At 39.6% G+C, this 24,448-nt stretch overlaps 1 protein-coding gene across 5 annotated transcripts in view; it reads left to right on the forward strand.

The window, feature by feature from the left end:
- The window catches only part of garnl3 (GTPase activating Rap/RanGAP domain like 3), a 76,276-nt gene extending 54,513 nt beyond the window's left edge, over positions 1-21,763 (forward strand). For 2 of the 5 annotated variants that reach the window (XM_046067346.1, XM_046067348.1), the window contains exons 13-31: positions 170-215; positions 450-556; positions 645-760; positions 1,230-1,352; positions 5,979-6,053; positions 6,500-6,614; positions 6,748-6,774; positions 6,895-6,999; positions 7,801-7,917; positions 8,324-8,490; positions 9,535-9,693; positions 10,166-10,232; positions 10,584-10,691; positions 11,992-12,110; positions 12,635-12,770; positions 15,174-15,233; positions 17,848-18,066; positions 20,069-20,189; positions 20,288-21,763. In XM_046067346.1, the coding sequence (XP_045923302.1) occupies positions 170-215; positions 450-556; positions 645-760; positions 1,230-1,352; positions 5,979-6,053; positions 6,500-6,614; positions 6,748-6,774; positions 6,895-6,999; positions 7,801-7,917; positions 8,324-8,490; positions 9,535-9,693; positions 10,166-10,232; positions 10,584-10,691; positions 11,992-12,110; positions 12,635-12,770; positions 15,174-15,233; positions 17,848-18,066; positions 20,069-20,189; positions 20,288-20,453 (2,153 nt within the window). In that variant the 3' untranslated portion in view covers positions 20,454-21,763. The remainder of the gene's footprint in view (positions 1-169; positions 216-449; positions 557-644; positions 761-1,229; positions 1,353-5,978; positions 6,054-6,499; positions 6,615-6,747; positions 6,775-6,894; positions 7,000-7,800; positions 7,918-8,323; positions 8,491-9,534; positions 9,694-10,165; positions 10,233-10,583; positions 10,692-11,991; positions 12,111-12,634; positions 12,771-15,173; positions 15,234-17,847; positions 18,067-20,068; positions 20,190-20,287) is intronic. The other 3 variants (XM_046067347.1, XM_046067349.1, XM_046067350.1) reach the window with 3 other exon arrangements.
- Positions 21,764-24,448: the final 2,685 nt, after the last annotated feature.

The raw sequence follows: 24,448 nt of genomic DNA on the forward strand, positions 1-24,448 counted from the left end.
ACATAGAAAATAATTGTCAGAGAAATGAAGTGGTAATCAGCAACATGAACCATGTTCAGATGAGCTTTTAAACACATATCACTTCGGCCCTCTAATGAAGAATATATATATATGGGTTGCTCTTGTGTTTCTTATATAATATGTTTCCTTTACTTCACTTCACTTCCAGATATTTTTGCATTAGTTAGGTATAATAGCCAGAATGACAGTTACAGGTGAGTGTTTTGATTAATACTGTGGTTTATGGTTTCAGTCCAGACTGTGTAACAGCTGCTTTTGACTTTCACTACCTAAGAAACTCACTTTAATTCTAACTGCTATGTCCTCTTGGTTTCTGTGATGTCCTCAATTAAAAAGAGTAGTTGGCTTTACTTTACCATACTGTTGGATGTGCTCTGTCATCCACTGTAAGTGTAAGAGAGATGCTATATATCTGCTCCTTGTCACAGGTTGAAGATATTCTCAGAGGAGAGTGTTCCACTGTTTGGACCCCCTCTCCCTTCTCCACCTGTATTTACTGATCACCAAGAATTCAGGGACTTTTTATTAGTCAAATGTAAGAAAAAAACATTACAATATATCATTAGAATATAGCCAATACATTCAGTTTTTTCTCTAATCTGATCTTGCTTCATCTCCTGTAGTAATCAATGGAGAGAAAGCCACACTGGAGACGCCAACGTTTGCCCAGAAGCGCCAGCGGACCCTTGACATGTTGATCCGCTCGCTCTACCAAGACCTCATGCCTGACCTGTACAAGGTACAGCTGAATTGCTGACCACCATTTTATTGTAGAGACCTGCTCTTGTCCGTTCATGGACGTACTTTTAGGCCATCCAAGTAGTCTGGTCCTTGTCATTTCAGTCAGTGGCAGCGACTGTAGCTAGTGCTGAGTTGTGAGCTGCTATATTCCACTGCAGCCTTCTGCCTCTGCATACTGCACCACACTGGACGACTGGATACTACTGCAATGCTGACTTTCTCAGCAGGGACTTTCTCAGCAGGGCTCTCTCTCATCACATCTCTCATCACTTTTCTTGTTTCCCTTGTTTTTTATTTCACTCCTTTCAATGTTGCTCCTAATATGACAATTAACTGCTGCTGTTCTCACCCCCTGCCAGGGTCAGTCTCTAAGACCCCTTTCTGCTTTCTTTTCTCCTCTGTATGTGTGGTGTATGTGTGTGTGCGTGTGTGTACCACATTTTTGGATGTTGGTGTGCCACGTTTAGGTTCCTTTTTCTCCCCAGAACATGTTGAACCGGCGGTCCTTCAGCGACGTGCTGCCTGAGTCTCCAAAGTCGGCACGCAAGAAGGAGGAGGCACGGCAAGCCGAATTTGTCAGAATAGGCCAGGTAACAAAGTAATAAACACGCAAGCACACACACACAGTATTACCAGCCAACCATGGCTCTGCAGTAATATCCACATGCGCACCAAACCATGATACACACCCAGACAATGATGGGCACACACAAACAGCATACATGGACACACCTGAAGAAACCTAGATGCACATTTAAACACAGATGTTGATTATTGCTATCATTAAGTATGATATCAGCAGTTAGCATTTAGCTTGTTATAAATTTACATTATATATTCACATTTCGTAACTGCCTCAATTAAATTAATATTAAAATAACACAATAAATCATGTCACTTTTATGTGCTGTCTATTTCATTCATTCACTATATCATTTAACTGATTTGTCACCACTTAAAGGATTTTTTCAAGTGTGTCTTCCAACAAAAACTGTTTTTATAGCCAAAGTCAGTCCTTTTTCCAATCTCATACTTGCTAAAAGAATTTTAACTTTACCCACCAATTTGCCTCATCTTCTCTACAAATTGAGCTTTACCATCTTACATTTGACTCTAGCTGAAATTCAAATATAGACTAAAAAGTCTAGTCTTGAGAAATGTAGTGGGCAGTACTCCTTTTCAGCCTTGAGTTGTGTCTGCAGGGATTCATTTCAGGCTGCATACAGGCCCAACAGCATCCAGTGATGAGGTCAGGCAACATGTTTGTAGCATGATCAAAAAGAGGGCAAGAAAAAGTACACTGAGGACTCCACCACTCGCTGCACGTTAAGCTCATTGCTTTGAACACACTGTAATAACTGAAGGCGACTAAGATTAGTGCATTATCAAGTCAAACTTCTCTCATCTGAACTATAGTGAATGCACAGTAAGATTAAAATGTTCAGAGAGAAAGAGTAAAAAAATCAACTTGAAACTAAAACTGAGGGAGACAAAAGTAGGATTTTGAAATGTGAGGGGGATATTTTCACAATAAAATGTCCAACACAGGTTCTTAAGATCTGTTAGGTGTAACAAAAAAAAAAACATAATGCTTAATTATTATAGGCATATGATAAGCACAAAACTATTATGTACACAAATTATGTCATGGAGAGCATTTAATACAGCAACTCACTTTTATTATGTTTTCATGCTTTAAAGCACAATGTACAAAAGGCCGTGTTTGGTGTTAACTAGGGAAATGACCGGAGGATGTGATACTGGTTTGATCAGCTTCTGTTATGAAGAACACTTAAGATTAGTGTCACGATTAGTGGTGTGGAGGCAGGTTGGAGGACCCAAACGCAGGACACAGAGCGGAGCAGGTATAGTTCAACAGGGGTTTATTGAGGGAAAACAAACTAAAGGCGAGCACACTTACGGACACAGTGGCTGGTTAAAAGGGTCCAAAAAACAAGGTGATTCTAACAGAAATCCAAAGGTACAGGGAGACAAGACAAGCAAGGCTGGTTACAGGCAGGCAGAGAGTTCACGCACGACAGACTGGGGGGTAACATGAACAATGACCAGACAAAGACAAGCTAGAAACACCAGGTATATATACACACACACACACACACACACACACTAGCACACACACAGGGACTAACGAGCAGGGCGGGAGCAACACAGGTGACAGACATGAGACTAACGAGGCAGAGAGACAGAGAGGAGAGTAAAACAGAGAGACTTGACATGACAAGCAGACCTGGGGCAGAGTGAATAAGTGACAACACAGAAACGCACACATGTTACAAAATATCAGAACACAGAACTAGAACACAGTACAGAGCTTAACAGAGAACACAAGACCCGGAGTAAACACTAAAGACATGAACTAAAGTACAAGACTAAGAACATGACATGGAATCAAAGACCAACTAAATAACAGATAATGAACTGACCACACAATAACTCAGAGGAACTCAAAACACAACAGACTATATAGCAGATACTGGACACTAGACAGGACAGAACCCAAAACTCAACATACTAAGGCAGATACTAAACTCAAAAGTGCAACACAAAGGATGGCCAACCGGCAGAGCGTGACAATTCGAGCTTTGAGGTGCTTAACTCACAATGAGAGAACATTACACAGATTTCCTGTCCATGCTGAAAAACATGACATCCGCCCATACACACTTACCTACCAGCACCGGTAAATATTTAAATTTTGAGACAATGACGAGCCAAATCGAGAAACTGCGGTTGTTCGAGTAGCTACAGAGATTTTGAAAAACTAGCCTCTTTCATTTATGAGCAAATTCTGTGACTCTTTTTACTCTGAGCCATAGTTCAGTAGTCATTACCAGGCTGATGTAACAATCATTATACCTCTGTTCTGGGTGCTGACGTAACTATAATTACACATGAACAAAGTCTGAAAACACAAAGAAGAAAAGTGTGTAAAGAATGGGATATGGTAACTGAAAAAATGGAAATAATTAGTTCCAGGTTTGTGAGATAATAAATCTCATTTGGACAAATATGCAACCTGTTGGGATGCGATGTACCTGACAATGTTTCAGACTGCCTCAACTTAAACTAAATATGTTTTGATGGTGTCCTAAAGCCCCTGCAGAAAATGTGTCTGTAAAGAAAGTCTTACAGGACAGACAAATATAATGTAAGTACAATGAATCAGAAATTACCCTTAAAAGTCCCTTTACCATCACAAACCAAATGCAAAACAAGATAAAGTTATTAATCTAAATGTTCCTATGTATTAATAGCTCTGAGGCAAACCCTCCCTTAGGGTTCCATACATATCACGTCAGGGTTTAAACAGGTGCCAGATGTACAGACTAACCACCTCCTACAAAGCTACACTGGATTCCGTCACAAACTGATTTCAGCATTTTACTGATTGCTTTTAAAACTTACGTAGGTCGAGTTTATAGCTCGATTACCAAATTTTTTAACCTCACAAAGCCCAGAGTACAACCCACAAGTAAAGCTGTAAATTTTTCAGTCTACATTGAAAATAAACACCTAGTACGTATTTGCCATCACAGCCGTACACTGTGGAACAGACACAGGCACATTTTTTTGTATTAGTTCTAAAGATACATGTTTATGCTACTAAAGCAATTATGTCTCTCTTGTTTATTTAGTTTGTTATCTGTATTTGCTAACCATCGTTCTTCTTCATGTCAATGTTTTGTGCCTTTTTTGTCTTGTTTCTGTTGCTCTCTGCTTATAAACACAAAGTCGATGCAGCAACACATAGTGCTGTAATGCATGAAAACATAGGAAGGTAGACGAGTTGAGATATTGATTATTCAGTTTTTGCAGAGACAAGGCATTTGTCCTGAACTAAACCGTCTCTCTGTATGTTCATTCATTGTGTGATGCACATTATACACAATGATTTCATGTTTTCATGGATGCCTGATAGGTCAGAATATGCATTTTGTAAATGGAAATTTTCTCACGGATGGCACACTGCACTGCTAAGCCATTGTACTGTTCCTTGGTACTGATTTCATTATCTCCAGTTTGCCAGTTTATGCAGAGTTGTGAATAGAAATGCCCGGCTGTGCAGCTTGGAGTGGAAATTGTCAATCTGATCAGATGGTTGCTGCTTGAGCATTTGAACAAATTGTATTCTATTTGAAACTTAAAGCAATTACACCTTTTATTTAATGTTTTATGACTCGTTTTTTTTTTTACTGCTGCCAGCCTGTTTGTCCAGATTCTTTCCACCGCGGTGAGCTGTCGTCACAGTTCTCAGTGCCTTAATAGGCATGAAAATATGAAACAATGGCAGGCTAGTTAAATATTAGTGATCAAATACAAAGTACATAATTCAGCAATCTCAGACCACTGCTGTCCTAGTAATGCATTTATATGCGTGATTCACATGCTTGGTCCATGATTTGAATGTCTTGTCCAGAAGATGGTTAAATATCAAGCACATTATTTATTTTAAGACATCACCAGTTAATTTACGTACTCACTCAATGCATGCAACCTAAAGTGAAGTGAACAAGCCAGAAGTGATGAAAAGTAGCTAAATACATATTTGCTCAAGTATATTTAGGCTATTTATGTTATTTCTTTGTTTTTTTGTGACCCAAATAGAGACAAGCTTGTAGTTGTCACGTTTTAAATGTCAATGAGTAGTTAGCAGTTTCACCAAACTCCTTAGATGGTTTCAAGAACCAAAACATTTCATTTTAAAAAAGCTAATATTAGAGAAAATACAACTTTCTGTGTAGCAGAACTAATATTACCTCATTAATCATCTCATGACCCCTCAGATTTATCATGTGACCCTTTAGAGGGAGACCAAACCCTCGGTTGGAAACCCTGGACTAAAATATCAATGTATATAAAGAAGTTAAATCTAGCTCCACTTCAACCGGCAACAACAGTAAAATGCTTCTTAACAGCTTTACATCAGTATTAACACTGATAATGTCATATATAATTATATATCAGTCACAGGGGCCATTTTGTGCAAAATTAGCACCTCTACTTTTGAAGCTTTAATTACATTTTACTGGTAATATTTCTGTACTCCTACTGTAAACGCAGGATCTTTACTGTTTACTTGTACTGATGCATTTTTGTATTACTTTAATACCGGTAAATGATCAGTACTGCAAGCCAAAGCATACACTGCTGGATGTCTTTGTTGTGTGTCATATCTGATGCCATTTTGTGTTTAGGCTCTGAAGCTGAAGACTATTGTGAGAGGAGATGCCCCAACTAGCCTTGTTACCACAGGCCTGTGCAGAAAAGAGGTGAGGGCATGTCGTTGAGACATTTCACTGCAATACATTTTCATATAAACAAGTAATTTAATCTCTTACTGAAACTAAAAATGTTATTTTACTTAAACATTTATTTTCCATAACAGCTTATGAGTCAAGTAGAGCACGACCAACAATGTTTTTTGAGGCCAAAACGTATCCATATTTGAGAGATTAAAATATATAGAATATAGAAGCCATATTCTTTTTTTCCCACATAAACACAAAACATAAAGAAACATTCCTGAGAAAGAGCTCTTATCAAAGTGGTTGACAAAGAATTGTGACCAACACTTTCTAATGGAGACAATGTTTCTAAGTTACCTAAAACATATCTTTGGCATCTCTGTACTGCAATTTCTTGCATGTATAAAAAAAAGTATTATATTTATATTTTGCCATGTATCTGTATGTTTGCATGTGAACGTATGCTGTAGCCATGGGAGTCCCAGTCATTCTGCAGCACTTTCCCCTATGAGATCGTGTGTGCTGACTCCTGGGGTCAGTCTCTGCTCGTTGCCACTGACGCAGCGGGGGTTATGCTTCTGGATGGTGAGGTCATCCGTAATCAATATCTCCCTATGTCCTCTAAAATAAAGCCACCCATCCATATCCATTCAATATTGCACTCAGCAGAATGCCAACAGCTAACATGATGAATTTAATGATGTTGTCCACGTTTCAGGCCCTGATCCAGCTTTGCCCAACGCTGGTGAGTGTCACGCAACCGATCCTTCTGCTTCTTGCTCCGAGGAGGTTTTCCAACAAACATTACAACCTCAGTTCAGATTTTACCCGTCTTTTTATTGTGATTGTGTGTGTTATGTTTCAGAGGCACAGGCTCTACCCCCCGTGCAGGTGTTTGACAAAACCATCGTGTTGAAGCAGATGCACGTTCTCGAACCTCAGGACCTGCTTATCACCAGGGCTGACAAAGGTAGGCTTAGACTTTAAGAAGAAGGAGGAAACTGCTTAACAAACCCCGATACCCTCCTCCCTGCACAGACTGCTTCCCCTGGATCCGTGCTTTGTCATCCCCTCATTAATTTTTTTTTTTTTTTTGCCGCAGAGCAGTATTTACAGCATACCTTCTTTCTCATTATTCCCATTCCTCTCCCTTAATTCACCTCTGTCATCTCTCTCAGTGTTGATGAGTACATACTTACCCTTTCCACCTCCATTGTCCCAGTGAACACATTGATCTCTGGCTGGGATCTGGGGAAGCTGACCTATAGAGAACCAATCTCTGTCGTGTGTGTTTGTGGGTGTGTGTGTGTGTGTGTGTGTGTGTAAGTGAGTGAGTGTCTGTTTATCCTTCAGGACAAGATTGACTTTGAGAGAGTAGCAGGCTATAAAGGACTGAGAGAAAAATTTAAACATACAAGCATAAAAAAACACCACAAATAGCATATACAGCAGGTCGCTGATTGGTTTCATGTTTGCTTCAACCAGGAGAGCTCGTAATTAATAGCCATGCAGATGATTAGCTATCTCTAATATTGACAAAGGGGGATGACTTGGTTTTGATAGTGATTATGTGGTGGCAGCGCAAGCATTTGTCACGACTGTGTGTGGGCTCTGATGAAGCTTGTGAGAGAGCAACGAGCCTTAAGAAGCCTTCTAGTAATCCTCCTGCAGTAAAACACAATTATCTGGCTGTGGGAGGATGCTAAAAGAGAGATGGCAAATTAAAAGCAACCTTCGTGCGAAACAGAAGTGACTTTGGTTTTGTTTCCAGGGAAGGATGCTCGGATCTATGTGTTCAGACTTGGCACGCTCAAGAAAGGCCTGGAGGAGAAGCAGCTCGTCAGAAGCAAGTGCGACAGTCGAGAGAATAAACTAGAGAAAACTAAAGGTATGACACGGGGCATGCAAGAATATGCATAGGGTTGCACACGCTGCAAATCGATTTCCAAATCAAACAAGAAAAGTATTCAGTAATCTAGAGAAATTTATTTTAATTCAGCTCAATTTTGAACTTAAAAGATAAGTTCACAATTGTGTGTGTCCATATCTACATTTAAACAGAAATGAATGAACAGAAGAAAAAAAAACATTGAATCAGTCTAAAGCAAGATATTTTGACCTTTTATGAAGGTTCTTTGTAGTGCAAACACACAACCTTTGACCTGCTGCTGGTATCCTTCCAGGTGTCTGTGGTGGGTGTATTGATCTGTGGGATGGTGCCAGGGAACAACACTTATAGCACAACACATGTCCGATGTACTCTCTATCTCTGTCCCCCCTCTTCCTTGTCCTAGGCTGTCATTTGTACTCTATCAACACCCACCACGGCTCCGAGCTGAGGATAGTAGCAGCCATCCGGAACAAACTCCTCCTCATCACCAGGAAACATCCACGTTTCGAAGGCTTCAGCGCTGTCGCCACGGGGCCAGACTCACCGGTGGAGGAGTTTCAGTACATACGGGTACAACAAACTCTACAGGAATGAGTGAAAATTAATGAATGTATGGAAAAATGAACTCACAAGTTAATAAATGAATAGGATAATTAAATGTTAATTCCATTTTAAAGCTCTTTTGGCATAAAAAGAAGATATTAGATATCCCAGTTATTTCTCTCTTCTCACATTCATGTAGTTGCAGGGGGGTGGGGAGAGAGAGAAGTGAGGCATGGATACTGCTTGAACGAGACAGGTACTTGCAGGTGTTCAAAAAAACAACGAGAAGTTAGTTATTGTATTTGGCCCGCTGATTTGGCCTGCTTACCAACACTGTTAGCAGTTGGAGCTGCAGCAGTGGCGGTGATACATAGCTCAAGGCAGTTTTAAAGTACCTTAATTGCTCCAATTTGCGTCAACAATTGTACTATTTATTGGAGTCAAGATTCTATTATATTAAATCTCAAGACACAGACATGATGCATAGTTTTAGATGCAGTGTTACTTGTGCTTTCCAAGGATATCATTTTCTCCAGTGTAATAGCGAATAAGCGTCCAATAAATCCACACAAAAAAACGCACCTCATAACTCCAGAATTTGCCTGAGAATCATGACATTTTACTTTTTTTCAAAGTATTCCAGTGTTAGTTGTCTGTACACCCATGAGTACATCGCATAAATTAACTGCAAATAGCTCATCTGACAAACCTTTAATGGCTCCAATATGCCAAAATGTAAACAAATACAGGCTAAATAAATGGGGCTCATAGTTTTACTCACTGAACCCATAGCATAGACTTTAAACATATGAATATATAGACTGGCGATAAAGTCTATGATCCATAGCAATATCCCCCCAAAGAATTATGGGAATTGTAGTTCCAAAACTAAGAGGATGATTAGCTACCAAAGAAAAATAATTCATGTTGTACTACACTGTAATTTTTTTCTGTGAATGTCCCATCAACATGGGGAGAATATTTTACACAGACAAACTTATAAGTCTGTTAAAGTAATTAAACCCATCTGCGTGTGTTTGAGCACTAAGGTTCTCATGTATAACCCATTAGGAGATCTGTCTGTGTGACCCACCGGTGGTGATGGCGCTGGTGGACGGTCCGACGGGGGAAAATGACAATATGATCTGTGTTGCCTACAAACATCAGTTTGACCTGATCAATGAGAGCACTGGAGATGCCTATCGGCTACATCATGTAGACGCCAACAGGGTGAGGCACACATGCACGCACATACACATATAACCCTGATGGTTTTCTCATTTGCTTTCATGTGATGTTCGCTGAAGTTGAGCAGAACTGAGACCTTCAACTGGCCCAGTTAGTCGCTTTATTTACCTGCTGATTACCAGGCTGTTTGGTTGAATCAACAAGTTGTCAGTCACAGCCTGCAGTTGGGGAGGAGAGGGAGGAGAAATGAATGAGCAGGCTGGAGGATGAACAGCTGTTCTAATAAACCGTCTTATTCTGCTTTGACCATTTCGCCTTTGAAAGAGTAATCAAAATAAGAACAAACTGTGGTGGAAATATATCTTTTCTATTGCTTTATGATTACCCTGTGTCTTGAGGGTAAGTGACATGGCACTATTTGTTAATGCTGTTGTTTGCTTATTTCCACATTCTCTTATCTGACCTTTGGATCTTGTTGAAATGATCCCCTTAACTGACTCGTCTCTGCCTGCAGGTAAATTTTGTAGCAGCCATTGATGTGTACGAAGATGGGGAGGCGGGTCTGCTGTTGTGTTACAACTGTGAGTCTGTCTTTGACCCTCAACATTTAAGATCAGTCATTTGATTCAGATCCCTGTATCTGCTGTCAAAGCTGAGCATTAATGTTTGTACTCTGCCACTGCACCGTTCTGGAATAAAAATCATTGCACAGACTGCTCCAGAATATTAAGAGTCAGAGATAAATTATGAAAAAGCTGCCATCTGCTTTAGCTTTTGTATGCTTTTTTAAATGTCTGGATAATAGGACAAATAGCGGGGTTACAATAAAATTCATTCCTTGTTCAAAACACAGACTAAAAAAACAACAGTAAACAGAAGAAAGTAAATCATTTAATTTGAAAGTTGACCTGTTTCCTCTGTGTCTCTTGCAGATATTTGTTCATATAAGAAAGTTTGTCCGTTTAACGGCTCCACACCGATGATCCAGTCCAACACCTCTGACTTCCACTTCAGCTGGAACCAGATGCCCAATGCTATTGGTAGGTTACCAAGGCAACACTGCTCGGGCCCCACCCTGCTGGCCTGGCCAGCGCTTGCCATCACCATGGGAACTCCATGTGTAGCCACAAGCCTCCAATTGGCATATGTTATTATTTGTGTGTGTGTGTGTCTGTGCATGTTATTATTAATGCAACAGCTGATGAAAAGTGAACACAATTGGTACTAAACCTGTAACCCTGCCTGCTCCGGGTTGCTGTGCATCCATTATGCCCTCTTTTTACACACACATACTCACAGATGCACTAAAATAAGCAATAACAAAATGTGCTGAGTAATAAAAAGTATAAAATGTATTAGAGAGCCTCGGTTTGAAAGCAATTGTTCCGTTACTCAAATCAATATTAGTAGTGACAAACCTACACTGTACTTACTCTCCGCTCTACAGAGAATTTCAGTGTCTTTCAGCTCATTAGTTTTGTTTTTACGATCGGTAACTTTAAAGTGGTCATATTATACTTATTTTCATGTTCATAATTTTATTTAGGGGTGTTTCCAGAATAGGTTTACATGGTGTCATTTTCAAAAGAAACACCATATTTTTGTTGTTTTGTATTTTTGAGTTGACCGCTACGTTTTACCTACAGAGTGTAGTATCTCACTTCTATATGATCTTTGTTGGGAGTTGCACGAGCGAATACCTAGTTAAGGACTACTAGCCAATGAGAAGCAGAGTAGGGCGGGTCCTGACAGTAAAGGCTAGACTACAATTGAATGGAGCTGTTTTCAAGAAGTTCAGGAGCAGTGTTTTCTGTGGGAGATGGTAACTCCCTTTGGGGTGGACTTTGGGCTTTTTCACTTTGCAGAACTATTACTTGCACAAAAAATATATATGTAACACAATAAAGGAAAAGGAAAAAGCCAAAAAACATTTCTTTAAATATTTGGTTCACTCTCACTGCTCTCATCAGCCTCATTTGCAGGTGCAACAGGCAGCTCAAAAGGCTACTCAGCCCCAAACGGCAGACAGAAAACGTTAGCGACTAGTTGGTGAACATAGTGAAGCATTTAGCAGCTTTAGAGACAGATATTTGCAGTGTTTGGAGTTAGTGGAGACCAATACAGAGCTAAGAGGAGAGTAAATACTGGACTTTCATTCAGCAGGTGGCCAGAAACATGCTCTGTATCTGCTGGATATGTATACACCTGAATGTGTAAACTATTAAATGTCTTGTATTGTGTGAGTTGGAAAACGTCTTAATTATTTGTTTATCCAGTGATGCCCCCTGTTGATCATTTGCTGCTGGTTTCATCATATGCTCATTGTCTTTGTCTTTGCAGTTTGTGCATTTCCTTACATCCTGGCCTTCACTACGGACTCCATTGAGATCCGACTGGTGGTCAATGGCAACCTTGTGTACACAGCCGTGGTCCCGGAGCTACAGCTGGCTGCTTCACGGGTCAGTATGTTTGACAGCTTACCCAATATCATGTTCATGCCCTGCTTTTGTCAACAGTGTACACTGCAACTTTGTTTATATTTTGTTGTTTTATGTGCTCAAACTTGGTTTCACTGGAGTGAGAGCCCTTTTAGCTTGTGAGTGTTCAGTGTTAGATGGCCCCACTCTAGAAGTCAGTTGTCTATAGAAGTAGCCGTCTCAGCTCTCTCATTTCAATCAATCTTTATTACCCTGGTGGGAAATATGGCTGGCAATCTGCATGGCTCCAATGCAATAATACACTCATAATTCATACACATAGATCATTTAAAGCAGACCACAGTTTCACCTGTCATTAAACAAATACTTTGTCCTCCTCTATCCCCATGCAATCTCTTTGTTTTTTGTTTTCTTTTTTCATGCTTCTGCTCTCTATTCTTTTTGTCCCCTTTTCCTCTTAATATTTCCTGGCATCTTTACCCCTTCATCATGTCTCTGTATTGATCTAATTTCCTCTATATGTCCTTCTGTTTTTCCACCCACAGTCGGACATCTATTTTGTTTCGTCTGCTCCAGTGAGCTCAGCCTCCAACTGCAGTTCGAGAGACACCAGTTCCCAGAGTTCCCCGCAGACGCCCACTGGTTACGAGATGCCCATGTTCCCCTCGCCACTCGGTGATGGTAAGCCCCGCAAAGCAAAAGTATCAGAGAATGCTGATATAGTTCTTCAGTACTTAGTTTTCAAATGTCAACATTGCCTGCAGACCTGTTTGACTTTGGATGCTACTGTGTTCGCCTCAGGCTTCAGATCCATTTACATGAACTTGTCTCAGCAGAACCCTTCATTCAAGCCGCAGCATTTCTCCTTGAGAGTTCTTACTTTTTCACAGCTGACTCGTGCACTTTTCTAGGGAAAGATATTTAATTGCATTGAACTCTCCTATGATTATTACCTCATCCTCTGTATAATCACTGTATAATAATGACATAATTTAGTCTTATGACAAATGTGAAAATGTCCTCATTGTTGGCTCTATTCAGTGACACTGTGAAAGATCCAGATCATCAGAAAGTCTCCTTTCCATATCTTATATAACCCTAATGATTTTGAATATTTTAATACCCTTTAACTTTACACAATAGCTAACCATTTTCCAAAGATTTCTGATTAATCTCCAGGCAGGCAGCCTTTTCTTTCCATTTATTTCAGTACAATATGAAAATTTACCTGCATCCTATTGGTTTCAAATCTCTAGTAAAAACCTCTTATAAAGTATATGTGTTAGTATTGCTCTATAATATTAAATATTCATGGATAAATATGCAACAATCAAAGAGTTTAGGGAAAAACACATCCACAGTACAGTGATGCAGCATAGGCTCATGTGAAAACTTCTGCTGAGAGGTTTACATTCATGTAGAAGCGCATTTGTCAGAGTAAGAAGCTGATTGAGAAAACATAAGAAAGGTAATTCATTACTGTGGATAATTCATTGTCTCTGTTATTTTGTCACTGTTCCATTTGCCATTACAAACCTTGGATAATCTCAGACATAAAGTCATAAAGTCACACATTTATGACAAAAAAACTCATCATACTATTTTTCAGATATACTTGTGTTATTAAAGGCTCTGTAATCTATTAAAAGCAGCATATGATAAAAGAACTGCAGACATTTATAAATGACATGTGACACATGCTTTCAAGTGACTGTTGCAGTCCCTCATATCTGCCTAATTGTCTGAACATTCCACCTCTTCTCTTATGTCTGCACTGACTCTTGTCTTGTATTATTAATGATTAATAATTAAATTTACCACTTTAATCTTGAAATATTACCAAACTTCCCTGGCTCCGTACATTTTTTTTTGATCTACAATGGCCCTCACACGCCCTCATAGCCCCGACCTCATTGGTCCCTACTAAAGACTTAAAGTTTTAAGAATGAGACACATATAGTAATTTTCCCAAAATTGAAAATCGTTTTTTTTTTTTCATGAGATTTGTTGATAATGAGAAAAATATAGAATATCACCAGACTAATCCTTTCAAAAGATCCTCGACTCACCACTTTTCAAAACAGTCATCCATATAACCTAACTTTAATGCAATGATAATATGACATTGACAAAAATCAGGGCATTACATGTCTCCTGCAAATTGAATAGTTAAATGAATGGAGACCAGTGGTTGCAAGAGGAAGGGAGGAATCTAATCTAAAAATGAATGATATGGAAAATGGCTGTCAGTTATGTAAATTTGATTTGTGGTTAAAGGGCTAAAACATACAAACGCATTGTTATCATCCTTTGAATTCTTACCACAAATTACAAAAAAAGGAACAGACTAATCACCCATATACCTCCCACCACCACCAATATTCAAGGGACACAGTATGTGTCCTCAGAGGACGAGAATGCTTTCAAGAATGATTTAGGATCAATACGAGCCCCTCCCTCCATCCCACTTTATACTCCCTCCTCCATCTTTCATTGTGTATTTGACCATTTGGAGTCAAAAAATGGGGCTTATTTGTGATGCACAACTGAATGACATACAGGTTTGTCATTGAGCGTGAGCTAACACACTGATGGATTATGGCAATGTCAAACTTTTCGTTGTTCATTAGACTTTCGAGTTGTTAAAAGGGTCACAAAGTCATCCTCAGAGTCGTGCATGTAATTTTGAAGGACAAGGCTTGAGGAAAACAATTATTAAAATGTTGTGGTTGTGTGGCTGCTGTTGCACTATCAAGGCAGACTTTCTCTGTTTTCCTGAGGGGGGCGTGTATTTACAGGTCCCATTAAGGCTAACAGGGAGGAAGGTTTGGCTGTCGCTGCTGCAATTAGCCGAGGACAAGCTTTATGCTTTTAGGCTGGTTCAGGTTCTCTCTAAGGGACTCTCATTTTCTTTCCTGTTTTAGCTGATTATGCATATGGTTCTGCGTCACTGGTAGTCGAACACCTCCACAGAGAACCTACTGTGTGCGTGTGTGTGTGTGTGTGTGTGTGTGTGTGTGTGCCCAAATGTATGTTACTGTGTGTGTTCAGTTTGTGTAACCCTCTTCTTCATCCCTGGTTCAGATTCTATACGGATCCCATATGGTACCAAGCTTTCCCTGTACATGTCTAAGGATGCTGAAGGTACTGCAGGATTCTCCCACAACTCGTTCTCAGCTCATGAAAACGCTCATAATGCTGCCCTACTAACATGCACATGCTCCCATGGTGTATCACCCTGTCTGCTCCAAGGCGGCATGTTGACTTGAACGTTGGTTGAATGTTAAGTGAACATTATGTCTTCCCCATCCCCCCTTCTGTCTTACCTAATTAAAGCATTAGTGCAAGGAGAGAGTGAGAGGGGGAAAAAGGTGATAGAGTGCAAAGTAAAAGGGGAGGCAGAGGAGATAACGTCGATCAAGGCGGAAGCGGTTTTAAAATTACAGAGGGGAAACAGAGGAGGAGATGCAGAAAAGGTATGCATGAGTGCCAGAGAAAAAAGGAGGGGTTGTGTACAAGCAGGAGGTTGGAAGAGAAGGAGGGAGAAAAGGGAAAAAGGGAAGGAGAAGACACGTCTGCCGCAGCATGATTTACAGATTGCACTGTCGCCATGGAGACTTTTGTCAGCCCTCTCTTCAATCCATAGTAGTAGTCCAAACAGCAGTGTTACAATCTGAGGGGTGGGGGGGCTTTATAGCAGAGGCTGAACAAGGGGGAGAAAGGTGGAAGGGGCGCTGACAAAAATCCCATCCTCTAACTGCCTGTGCGCCTGCCGTATCTGCACCTTGGGGAGGGTTTCATCTGATGTAATCGCATCAGTAATGTGAACAAGATTTTGTTACTGATGTGGCTGCTGGCCGCCACCTCCCTCCACTGGCTTAAACACACGGCACAGACCTGCAGCAAAGCAGATCTCTGCTCTGGAGAATTTGACTTAAATTAGTGCTGAAAACCCTAATATCTATATTTAATTCATTTGCCAGTGTGATGGAGTGTGACACTTCCCCTGGTCCAGAAACGCACGTGGAATATACTGACCTCTGTGGCTATATATTCCAAATAACATGCATGCTTCCCCGCATTTTGGTTTATTGCAATTTTTGCTGTGTGACAGCCTCGGTACAGGAAAGAGGATCTCTAACAACAGTAACACAGTGTACCTGTCAAACATCAGCAGTGACCCTCTATTTTTCTCCGTGGCTCTTTACTCACCTCTCACCCGCTGACATTTCAGATGAGACGGTCCTCTTTGTGCAACATAGCCTTCACATTAATTCAGTCTCATCCATGTTACTACCGGCCTGCCTCAATGGAGCAGAGTGTGGCTGCTGAACTGCAATACTGCTCCCTGACGGCACAAATGGGCACTGCGCGTTGGCACACTGCAGCTTGAGCCATTTGAAAAACATCCATTTAATGTGGCCCAAACAGACTTTAAGAGTTTATAGTCTGCTGAATAATAGATGGCCTGCTATAAATGGCTACAACCGAACAGTTATATTACATTAGCTGTCTTTGGTAACGATGATTAATTTTAAGATCACACTTTGTTTCAGTAAATAGGACGATTAATCACTGCAGAGTGTCTTCATAGAATATGGAGGTTTGGTTCTATTGTATGAGCTCATCAACCTCCTGACTTGAGGTTGAGTGTGAGTGAGAAAGAGAGAAAGACTTTGGGTTTATATAAAGTCACAAAAAGGTTTTGGATATTTTAAACTACCAATCATATATATGTATCAACATTAGAGTAACAATTTTATTAAGCATATAGATTCATTTCTTACATTGTAGCCAGCCGTTTGTTACGATAAAAGAAAATCCAATTGCATATGCTTGAAACTTGGTTGAGGTTAGTTATACATCCCAATGAACACTTTATCACCTTTATTTTGTTATGTAAGTTTAAAAGACAATGCTGTTGCAATCAGCGTCTATTTTGAAGACATTCCCTATTTTTGCATTTTATGGGCTCTTTTTTAAATATGTGAAATAACCAGTTCACATTTTGCTTGCAACAACATTTACAGTATGTTTGCAATTCTTTAGTGAGCCGAATCTAAGAGGGTCCATAAACACACCACCAACAAGGGTGGTTTCAAAAGGATAGTTCGACGTTTGGAAAATACTAGCATTTTTGCCAGGGATTGCATGAGAAGATATATACCATTCACATGTCTGTCCTGTAAATATTAAGATCTATTCTCTGCAAGCAAATACCCAGATATATTTGAAATACCTAGAAGGTAATTTAACAATACAAACACTCCTCTAACCATTTAGATGAAAAAATGTTCCATCCGCTGCACTATAAAAAAAATGTTTCAGACATGAGACTCTTGGCAAGAAATTGAAAAAAGCTCTAGTTTGAGAAATAGTCACTACTCCCAGCTGCATTACCATGCAACAGTAATGTCATTTTGACAAGAAAACAATACATTGATAATGACTAAATGTTTAGTGGCTACGTGGAAAGTCTAATAAGATAAGGTATGATTTAAATGCATTTTTGTAGCTATGAGCTAAAACATGCAAAACACTGTAGTGTTTCATGCCAGGAGTTTCATACATTTTTATTAACTGCCACTCATCCGTCTTCCTTTTATATGTGTCCCTTTTCTGACAATGTATTCCCATCTTTGCTCTTTTTATTTCTTGTTTTATGTGTTCTCACGTCACCTGCCTCTTTCCTTCTTTCTGTTTTTACCCACTGCTCTCTCCCTTTTTGGCCTTTCTCGCCCTCTGGGTTTCCTCCCAGGTGAATCAGCATGTAAGCACATGTTCAAGATCCCTCTGTGTAACTTGGTGGGCCGAAGCATTGAAAGACCACTCAAGTCCCCACTGGTCAACAAGGTGCTGACGACGCCAGCCCCCACCATGGTGCCCTCAACTCCCCTCATCTCTGCTACACACTCACTTTCACTGTCCCGTATGGAAATCAAAGAGATAGCCAGCCGCACAAGGAAGGAGCTGCTCGGTAAAAATATTTTTACTTTATGTAATTGTATGAATGACAGCGTTAAAGCAATAGTTTGACATTTTGGGAAGTACGGTTTAAGAGTTAGATAAGAAAATCAATAAATTCTGTATGCTAAATTTGATGCTATAGCTAGCAGCCAGTTAGCTTAGCTTAGCATAAAGACTGGAAGCAGGGGGAAACAACAAGCCCTGCTCTGTCTAAAGACAACAAAATTAATCTACCAGCACCTCCAATCAAAGCATACTAACTAACATGTTATATCAGGGTGTCCGCGGGGTCTTAAAAAGTCTTAAAAGGTAATAAATCAATTTTGCGAAAATTAAGGCCACTAAAAAGTATTAAAAAGTACATTTAACAGGGTATTAAATTTTGAAGATATTTTTGTCAATGTGAACATCCTTTTTGTCCAAAGAGTTTGTATGGTAAAAGTGTGGGTGAACGTATTTATTTATATTGCATAGCCAAAATAACTAGCCAGGCAGAACATAGTGAGTTGTTATTCTGTGTGACGTTAGGCGCAGGGATCTAGGATCTACCGTGCGAGCCTTTCACTCTCATACGCCCCTAAAAATAGATCCGTGTGAACCGGAAAACTGATTTATGAGCGCTTGAACAGCCCTGTTACTCAAAAACAAGAGCAAGATGCGTCACTGTCACTTTTCGTGAACAGATTAATCACAGCCTAGATGGAGCAGTATTTTTTTTTAAAGTTTGATGTGCTAACGTTACAGCAAACTTTCCAAATGTTGAACTAATCGTTCTGCCTAAATAGTTATTATAATTGATGAGTTAGTAGCCAACTTAAAATTGGATCGAGCCACTGTAGTGGAAAGATTTAGCCAGAACCAGGATGCCATTGTGCCAATATGTGCTGCTTCTAGCCTCCTCCTCCTCCTGAGAGCATGTTCCCCTTGTTCTATTTTACATCTTGTTTTACTAAAGTTTACACAAATCAGCTTTAGGATGCAGACAGCAGCTGTTGATCACAAATGTCTGTGCTACACTGCCTACTCTACCAACGTTATCCATCACTCAGTTTATTCTCTTCACCTTTGTTCCCTTCTGGCCTATTTGAATTATGTTGTATTGATACAATAGTCGATGAAAGTTATCACAAAAAGAGTGTTGTCTTTTTAAGTCTCAAAATCTATTTATAGTAAATGTAAGTTAAAGGTGGGCTGTGTGGTTTTTAGTGGCATCTAGCAGTAAGGTTTCAGATTGCAACCAACCGCATACGCTTTACATATTTGTCACTGAAAATAAGTTATGTCAGCTATGTCAGGTAATTATCAACTAGTCGGCGTTTGCAGGCAAGCTAACGTTATCTAGTTTGAACCAACTAAAACACAAAATCACACTGTTTCACATGTTTTGCAGTAATGTTGCACACATAAACATCACAGCCTGTGTAAGACAATGGATTTTCGCAGGAAATCCTACGAGTCCTTCACATAGAAAACAGTAGGCCTAAACAGGCTGTTATAGGCAACTGAGAAAGTTGGTGAATGCCTCAATTTTTAGGTGAGGTTACAGCCTGGTCACGTATAGGCAATGAAATGTTATAAATATCTTTAAATTCCTTTTAAAAACTCCACAATTCCCCTTTTAAAGGTGTGAGGCTGACTTAACCGGTTACAGCTCAAAGTGGCTAGGCAGTCTTAAATTATGTTGAAAAGGTCTTAAAAGGTATTGAATTTCACTCCTGGATTCCTGTATATACCCTGTATATGCTTGACTATATCTTGTCTGGGAAGCAGTGGAGCCATGAAATAGTCCCGTACATAGCCCCCGCAAACCAAATATTTTTGTTTTATTACGTATGCGTACGTATTAAATAATGAGTTTCAGAGGTAGTGGTAGGGGGATTTTGTTACCTTTGAAAAAGAGCCAGGCTAGCTATTTCTATCTGCTTCTAGTTTATGCTAAGCTAAGCTAATAATGAGCGTATTTCCCAAATGTCAAACTATTTCTAACATAACATTTTCTGTTACCAACGAAGGCTTAACTGAGGAACCAAGTGGAAAGTCAGACAGTGGAACAGTCAAACAGAGGAAGATGAGCAAGAAGAACACTGAGGAAGAGCCCAAAGCCCGAGCACTTACGTCAACAAACAGTGACAGGTGAAAGTGACAGTTTCAACAGTAGCAACACTGTACATTTAACGGTTGCATAGTGTCATATTATATGAGCTCGAGTCATGTCTTTCTGTGCACAACAGGTTAGCCTCAGAGTCTGTTGAAACAGACCTGGACGTCCAGCTGCATTGTTCGTCCAGTTCGGAGGCCGAGCCAGAGAAGGTTGTCCTGCGAGCGGAGAGCCCGCCTCTTGCCAGCGCGTTCGCCCTCTCCACATCCTTTGAAGAAGATGTCCTGGACCTAAAGTGAAGACAATCCCATCGTGCACTTCTCTGCCCACCCACTCCTGTACTGTCACCATTATTTTATTATTTTTTTATTTAGTTTTGGTTGGTTTGCTTTTAATTTGTTGTTTGTTGAATTGTTTTTTCTTGTCTTTTTTTGTTTGTTTGTTTATATCCCTGTATCTTGGGTCTCCCCATTCATTGGACAAGATGGGTGCAGTGGGAGTTAGAAGATGTGTCTGTGTACGTGTTTGTTTTCACAAGCAGTCCCTCAGCCACTGTGTCTTGGGTGTTTGTGTTGCCCCGCAGCAAATAACCCAAAGAGGCCATGAGGTTGTGTAAGATGCCGTGGTTTATTCAGAGTTCTGCAACAGCCTTGAGATAATGTTAACGGTTTGATCCCAAACCACAAACTGAATGTAAATCTGCGCACGAGGCACGACAAAAATCTCATTCACAATGCCCTCTGAAGTTGGTAGAGCTTAATATGTGTTGTATATTATGTGATTATTTCCAACCCACTTTGAATTGCTGTATGATATGCATATGTATGTGTACATCTGTTTATACATGAAAATGCATACACAGTGATGGGCGTGTATGCCTGTCTTGCCTGTGATGCATATTTATAGATATATTATAAAAATTAATTTTATTCCCAGATTTAGTAAAAGTATGATGTTTTATGCTCTCTGCACATATTAGTCCTTATTCCTCTCCCTATTCACAGTAGACAGGGCTGGAGGCTGGAAGTCTCCCACAAGTGCCATTTCCCAGCATCCTCCACTGAACTACACCTCTAACAGCACTATACTCTGGTGTCTGACAGTAGCAGCCATGATTGTAATCCACATTAGATTACAATGTTGGCCCACAGCTCCATTCAACTCCATTTTGAATAAATTCACTTAAGGGAGGCACTCTCTCAAAGCCACATGCATTCAACATTTTACAAGAATGAGCCGACCTTAAGTCTGCATGACCTGCCTTTGCTACGGGTGCTCTGTCGTTTGTGGCAAAAAAATAATGCTTCTTTGGAAACCACAAGGTCTACAACATCATACCAAACATAGCTGCATAAAGAAAACCACAACCTGAGATGACAGATAGTGTTGATGTTAAAAGGACAAACACCTTTTTTTACTAGACTGTCATGTTTGATGGCCAGAGGTACAGCAGATGGTACAGCAAGGGAATTATCGACAAAACCACAATTTTTTGATAATATTGTCTTAAACTTAAATGATAAAAGCTGATTTTTTTTTTTTTTCAAAAAATGAGCTAAAATTATCTTGAATACTAATTACACTAAAATAAACTTAAGTGTGAAATATTTTTAGTTTTTGTCTTTTTCTGTATGTGGAAGGTAGAGATTATTGAAACATAAATGTGGAAATCTTTAAAACTGTGTTATTTATAGTGCACAGTAACCCATTTGAAATACATATACTCTCAATTTGAATAGTTGTACCTTTAGGAAATTGTTCCCCTTACCCAATTAAAATTAATACCTAGAGTAAAGAAATAAATTGAATTGTAAAATAAAATGTTAAAAACTAAAATAACTCCATGAAAACAATATAAAATAAAGAACCCTGGTCTTCAGAGCCCACAAGCCCTGCTGGTTTTAATTCCTGATGTCCAGTAATAGACTGATTTACAGCTGGTGCAGCTATGAATTATGGGCTACTTCACCAGGAATTTTCTTTTATTCTCATACCACCATGACTCCACTGAAAAACAGCTATACACATCTTTAAACACTCCTGCACGCAGTTTGATTTACTGATCAATTATCAGACATGTCCTTAGCTGAATGATCTTAACTAACCCTAACCCTGCTAATTACAGTTTGTCCTTGACGTCCTGACTTTGAACCCAATTCTGTTTCAAACTCTAACGGTGTCAACTCAAACTAATCTATGTTGGACAATTCAGAAGAGACAGCTTGAAAAAAGACCCTGAGATATTCAGTCTTTTAATCTCCAGTATGGTTGAAGCTCCAAAAATGATGGATCCTACATTTCTCATAATGCAGCTTGATAGCATCTTTCATTAGCCCCCTCCGCCTTCTTAATGTCTACGTCTTTCAAACCCTACACCTCCAGTTTGTAAATCAAGCTTTATGCTGCATTCATATCATATTGGAGTTATCTTAATTATGGGTTTCCCAAATTGCGTTCATTTCACCTTCCATGTCATACTTAACAACTGGGAAACTTTTCTGTAAACTCCAATATATCGGAGTTGGCACTTATTAAGAAGTTTTAAAAGCTTTACTAAAAAATGGTATGGATATACCGTTATATTGTCACTGCACAGTATTTGAATCCTCACATGACCAACTTCATCGCTCAAAAACTGTTAACATGGGAATCTTTTCCACCTCTTGCATCCATCCCATATCACATGAACACGGCATTATGCCTCAAATAGATAGTTCTCTCTGAAAACATTTTTCAGGATATTTTTCCAAGTCAGATGAATGTGCAGAATGTCCAGAGGTAGAGTGGGTGACATTGCACGCAGAGTGGGGTAAGCTGTTAAAATATCTCCTCAACTTCCTCTTACTCCCACAATTTTCACTGTTCATACATTTTTCATCAAAACACACATTTTACATCAGCACATACAAAACGCTAGGTGATAGGATTTATGGTCTTTGAGTATTAAGCTGGAGTCTGAGTGTTACCTCTAGGCTTAATCACTATTAAATAATCTGTTTGACCCAGGGATCACTTAGCAGCTACCATCACCATGGCAACTATTCATTGTGGGGGGGACACACACCTGATTGGATTATTAGACTGCTATTCTGATCTCTGATGCTCACAGTAGCTTTATTTCAACTTTCATTGCATCCTGCCTCTGATGTGAATCTCTAGTAAAAGTGACCAGACTGACCCAGGAGTCCCTCTGCAGGCAACTGCAGTTGGTGGTTTCATAACTGACAGACACACATGCATGCACACAAAGCAAATCATTTTTCAAATTCAAACATATACGTCGAAGTACACTTTAGAAGAAACACATGCATGCATACATGCATGTTTTTAAATTGTATGTATAAAAACAACTGACACAGTTTCAGTGATAACAGTAACACACAAACAATTATTAAAAACACACATGGAAAACAATTTAAATATTTCTAGTACACTAGACACTAATTTCAACACCTTTCATTGCTTCTACTATATTTTGCACCCTTCATCCCTTTCCTACTATTCCAACTATTCATACTCCTTCAGTTGCTCCTTCATATAAAGTTAAGCCAGCAATGCAGTTTATCTCCCAGCCATCCATCAAGCAATACTGTTCAGCTCCCAGCTTACTCATTAAGCAATACAGCTCAGTGTCAGCTTTTCAGCAGCCAACAATCCCACTGCAAATATTTTCAGAAATGGCATTCTTTACTATAAATATATTTTTTCTTAGTACTGAGCACTGAGGAAGTTAAATCAGTCCTGTGTGCCAGTGTAAATGCTAAATCCAACAGGAAACAGGGAAAATGTTCTGATTAATGTGCACCTGACAGTGAGTAAAACCAAAGGAGAAAGCTTTTAGGATCCACTGATAATAGGGGGAACAAACTGGGAGATGTGGTTCTGACTATGCGAATGTAGGTACGAGAGCGCCTCTATGTGGTGGTTTCACAACACAGCAGCCTTCAGATCTTGCATGGGCCTCCTCCTCCTTTCCCCTCACACCTTTCCCTTGTTCCCACCTGCCTGTCTCAGTGTTAACACTTCCAACACAACTCTGAAAACTAAAAAGGGAAGAAGAATGGGATGGGGGTGGGATTTTTACAAAGGTACTTTAGTGTTTACTATTATGAGTGAGTGTGGATGGCCTGGCAGTTACAGTTTGTAACACTGCTTCTCCCACTTGATGATGTTCCTATTTCTCCTGTATTTCTGTCGAGTACTCTTTGTTCCTACCTCCCCTTGGCATTTTCACAGTTTTTTTCTGTTTTGTTAAGTTTTTTTGTATTTGAATCTATATTTACTGTTTAGACTG

The sequence above is a fragment of the Micropterus dolomieu genome, linkage group LG13, assembly GCF_021292245.1.
Source record: "Micropterus dolomieu isolate WLL.071019.BEF.003 ecotype Adirondacks linkage group LG13, ASM2129224v1, whole genome shotgun sequence".
Classification (NCBI taxonomy): Eukaryota; Metazoa; Chordata; class Actinopteri; order Centrarchiformes; family Centrarchidae; genus Micropterus; species Micropterus dolomieu.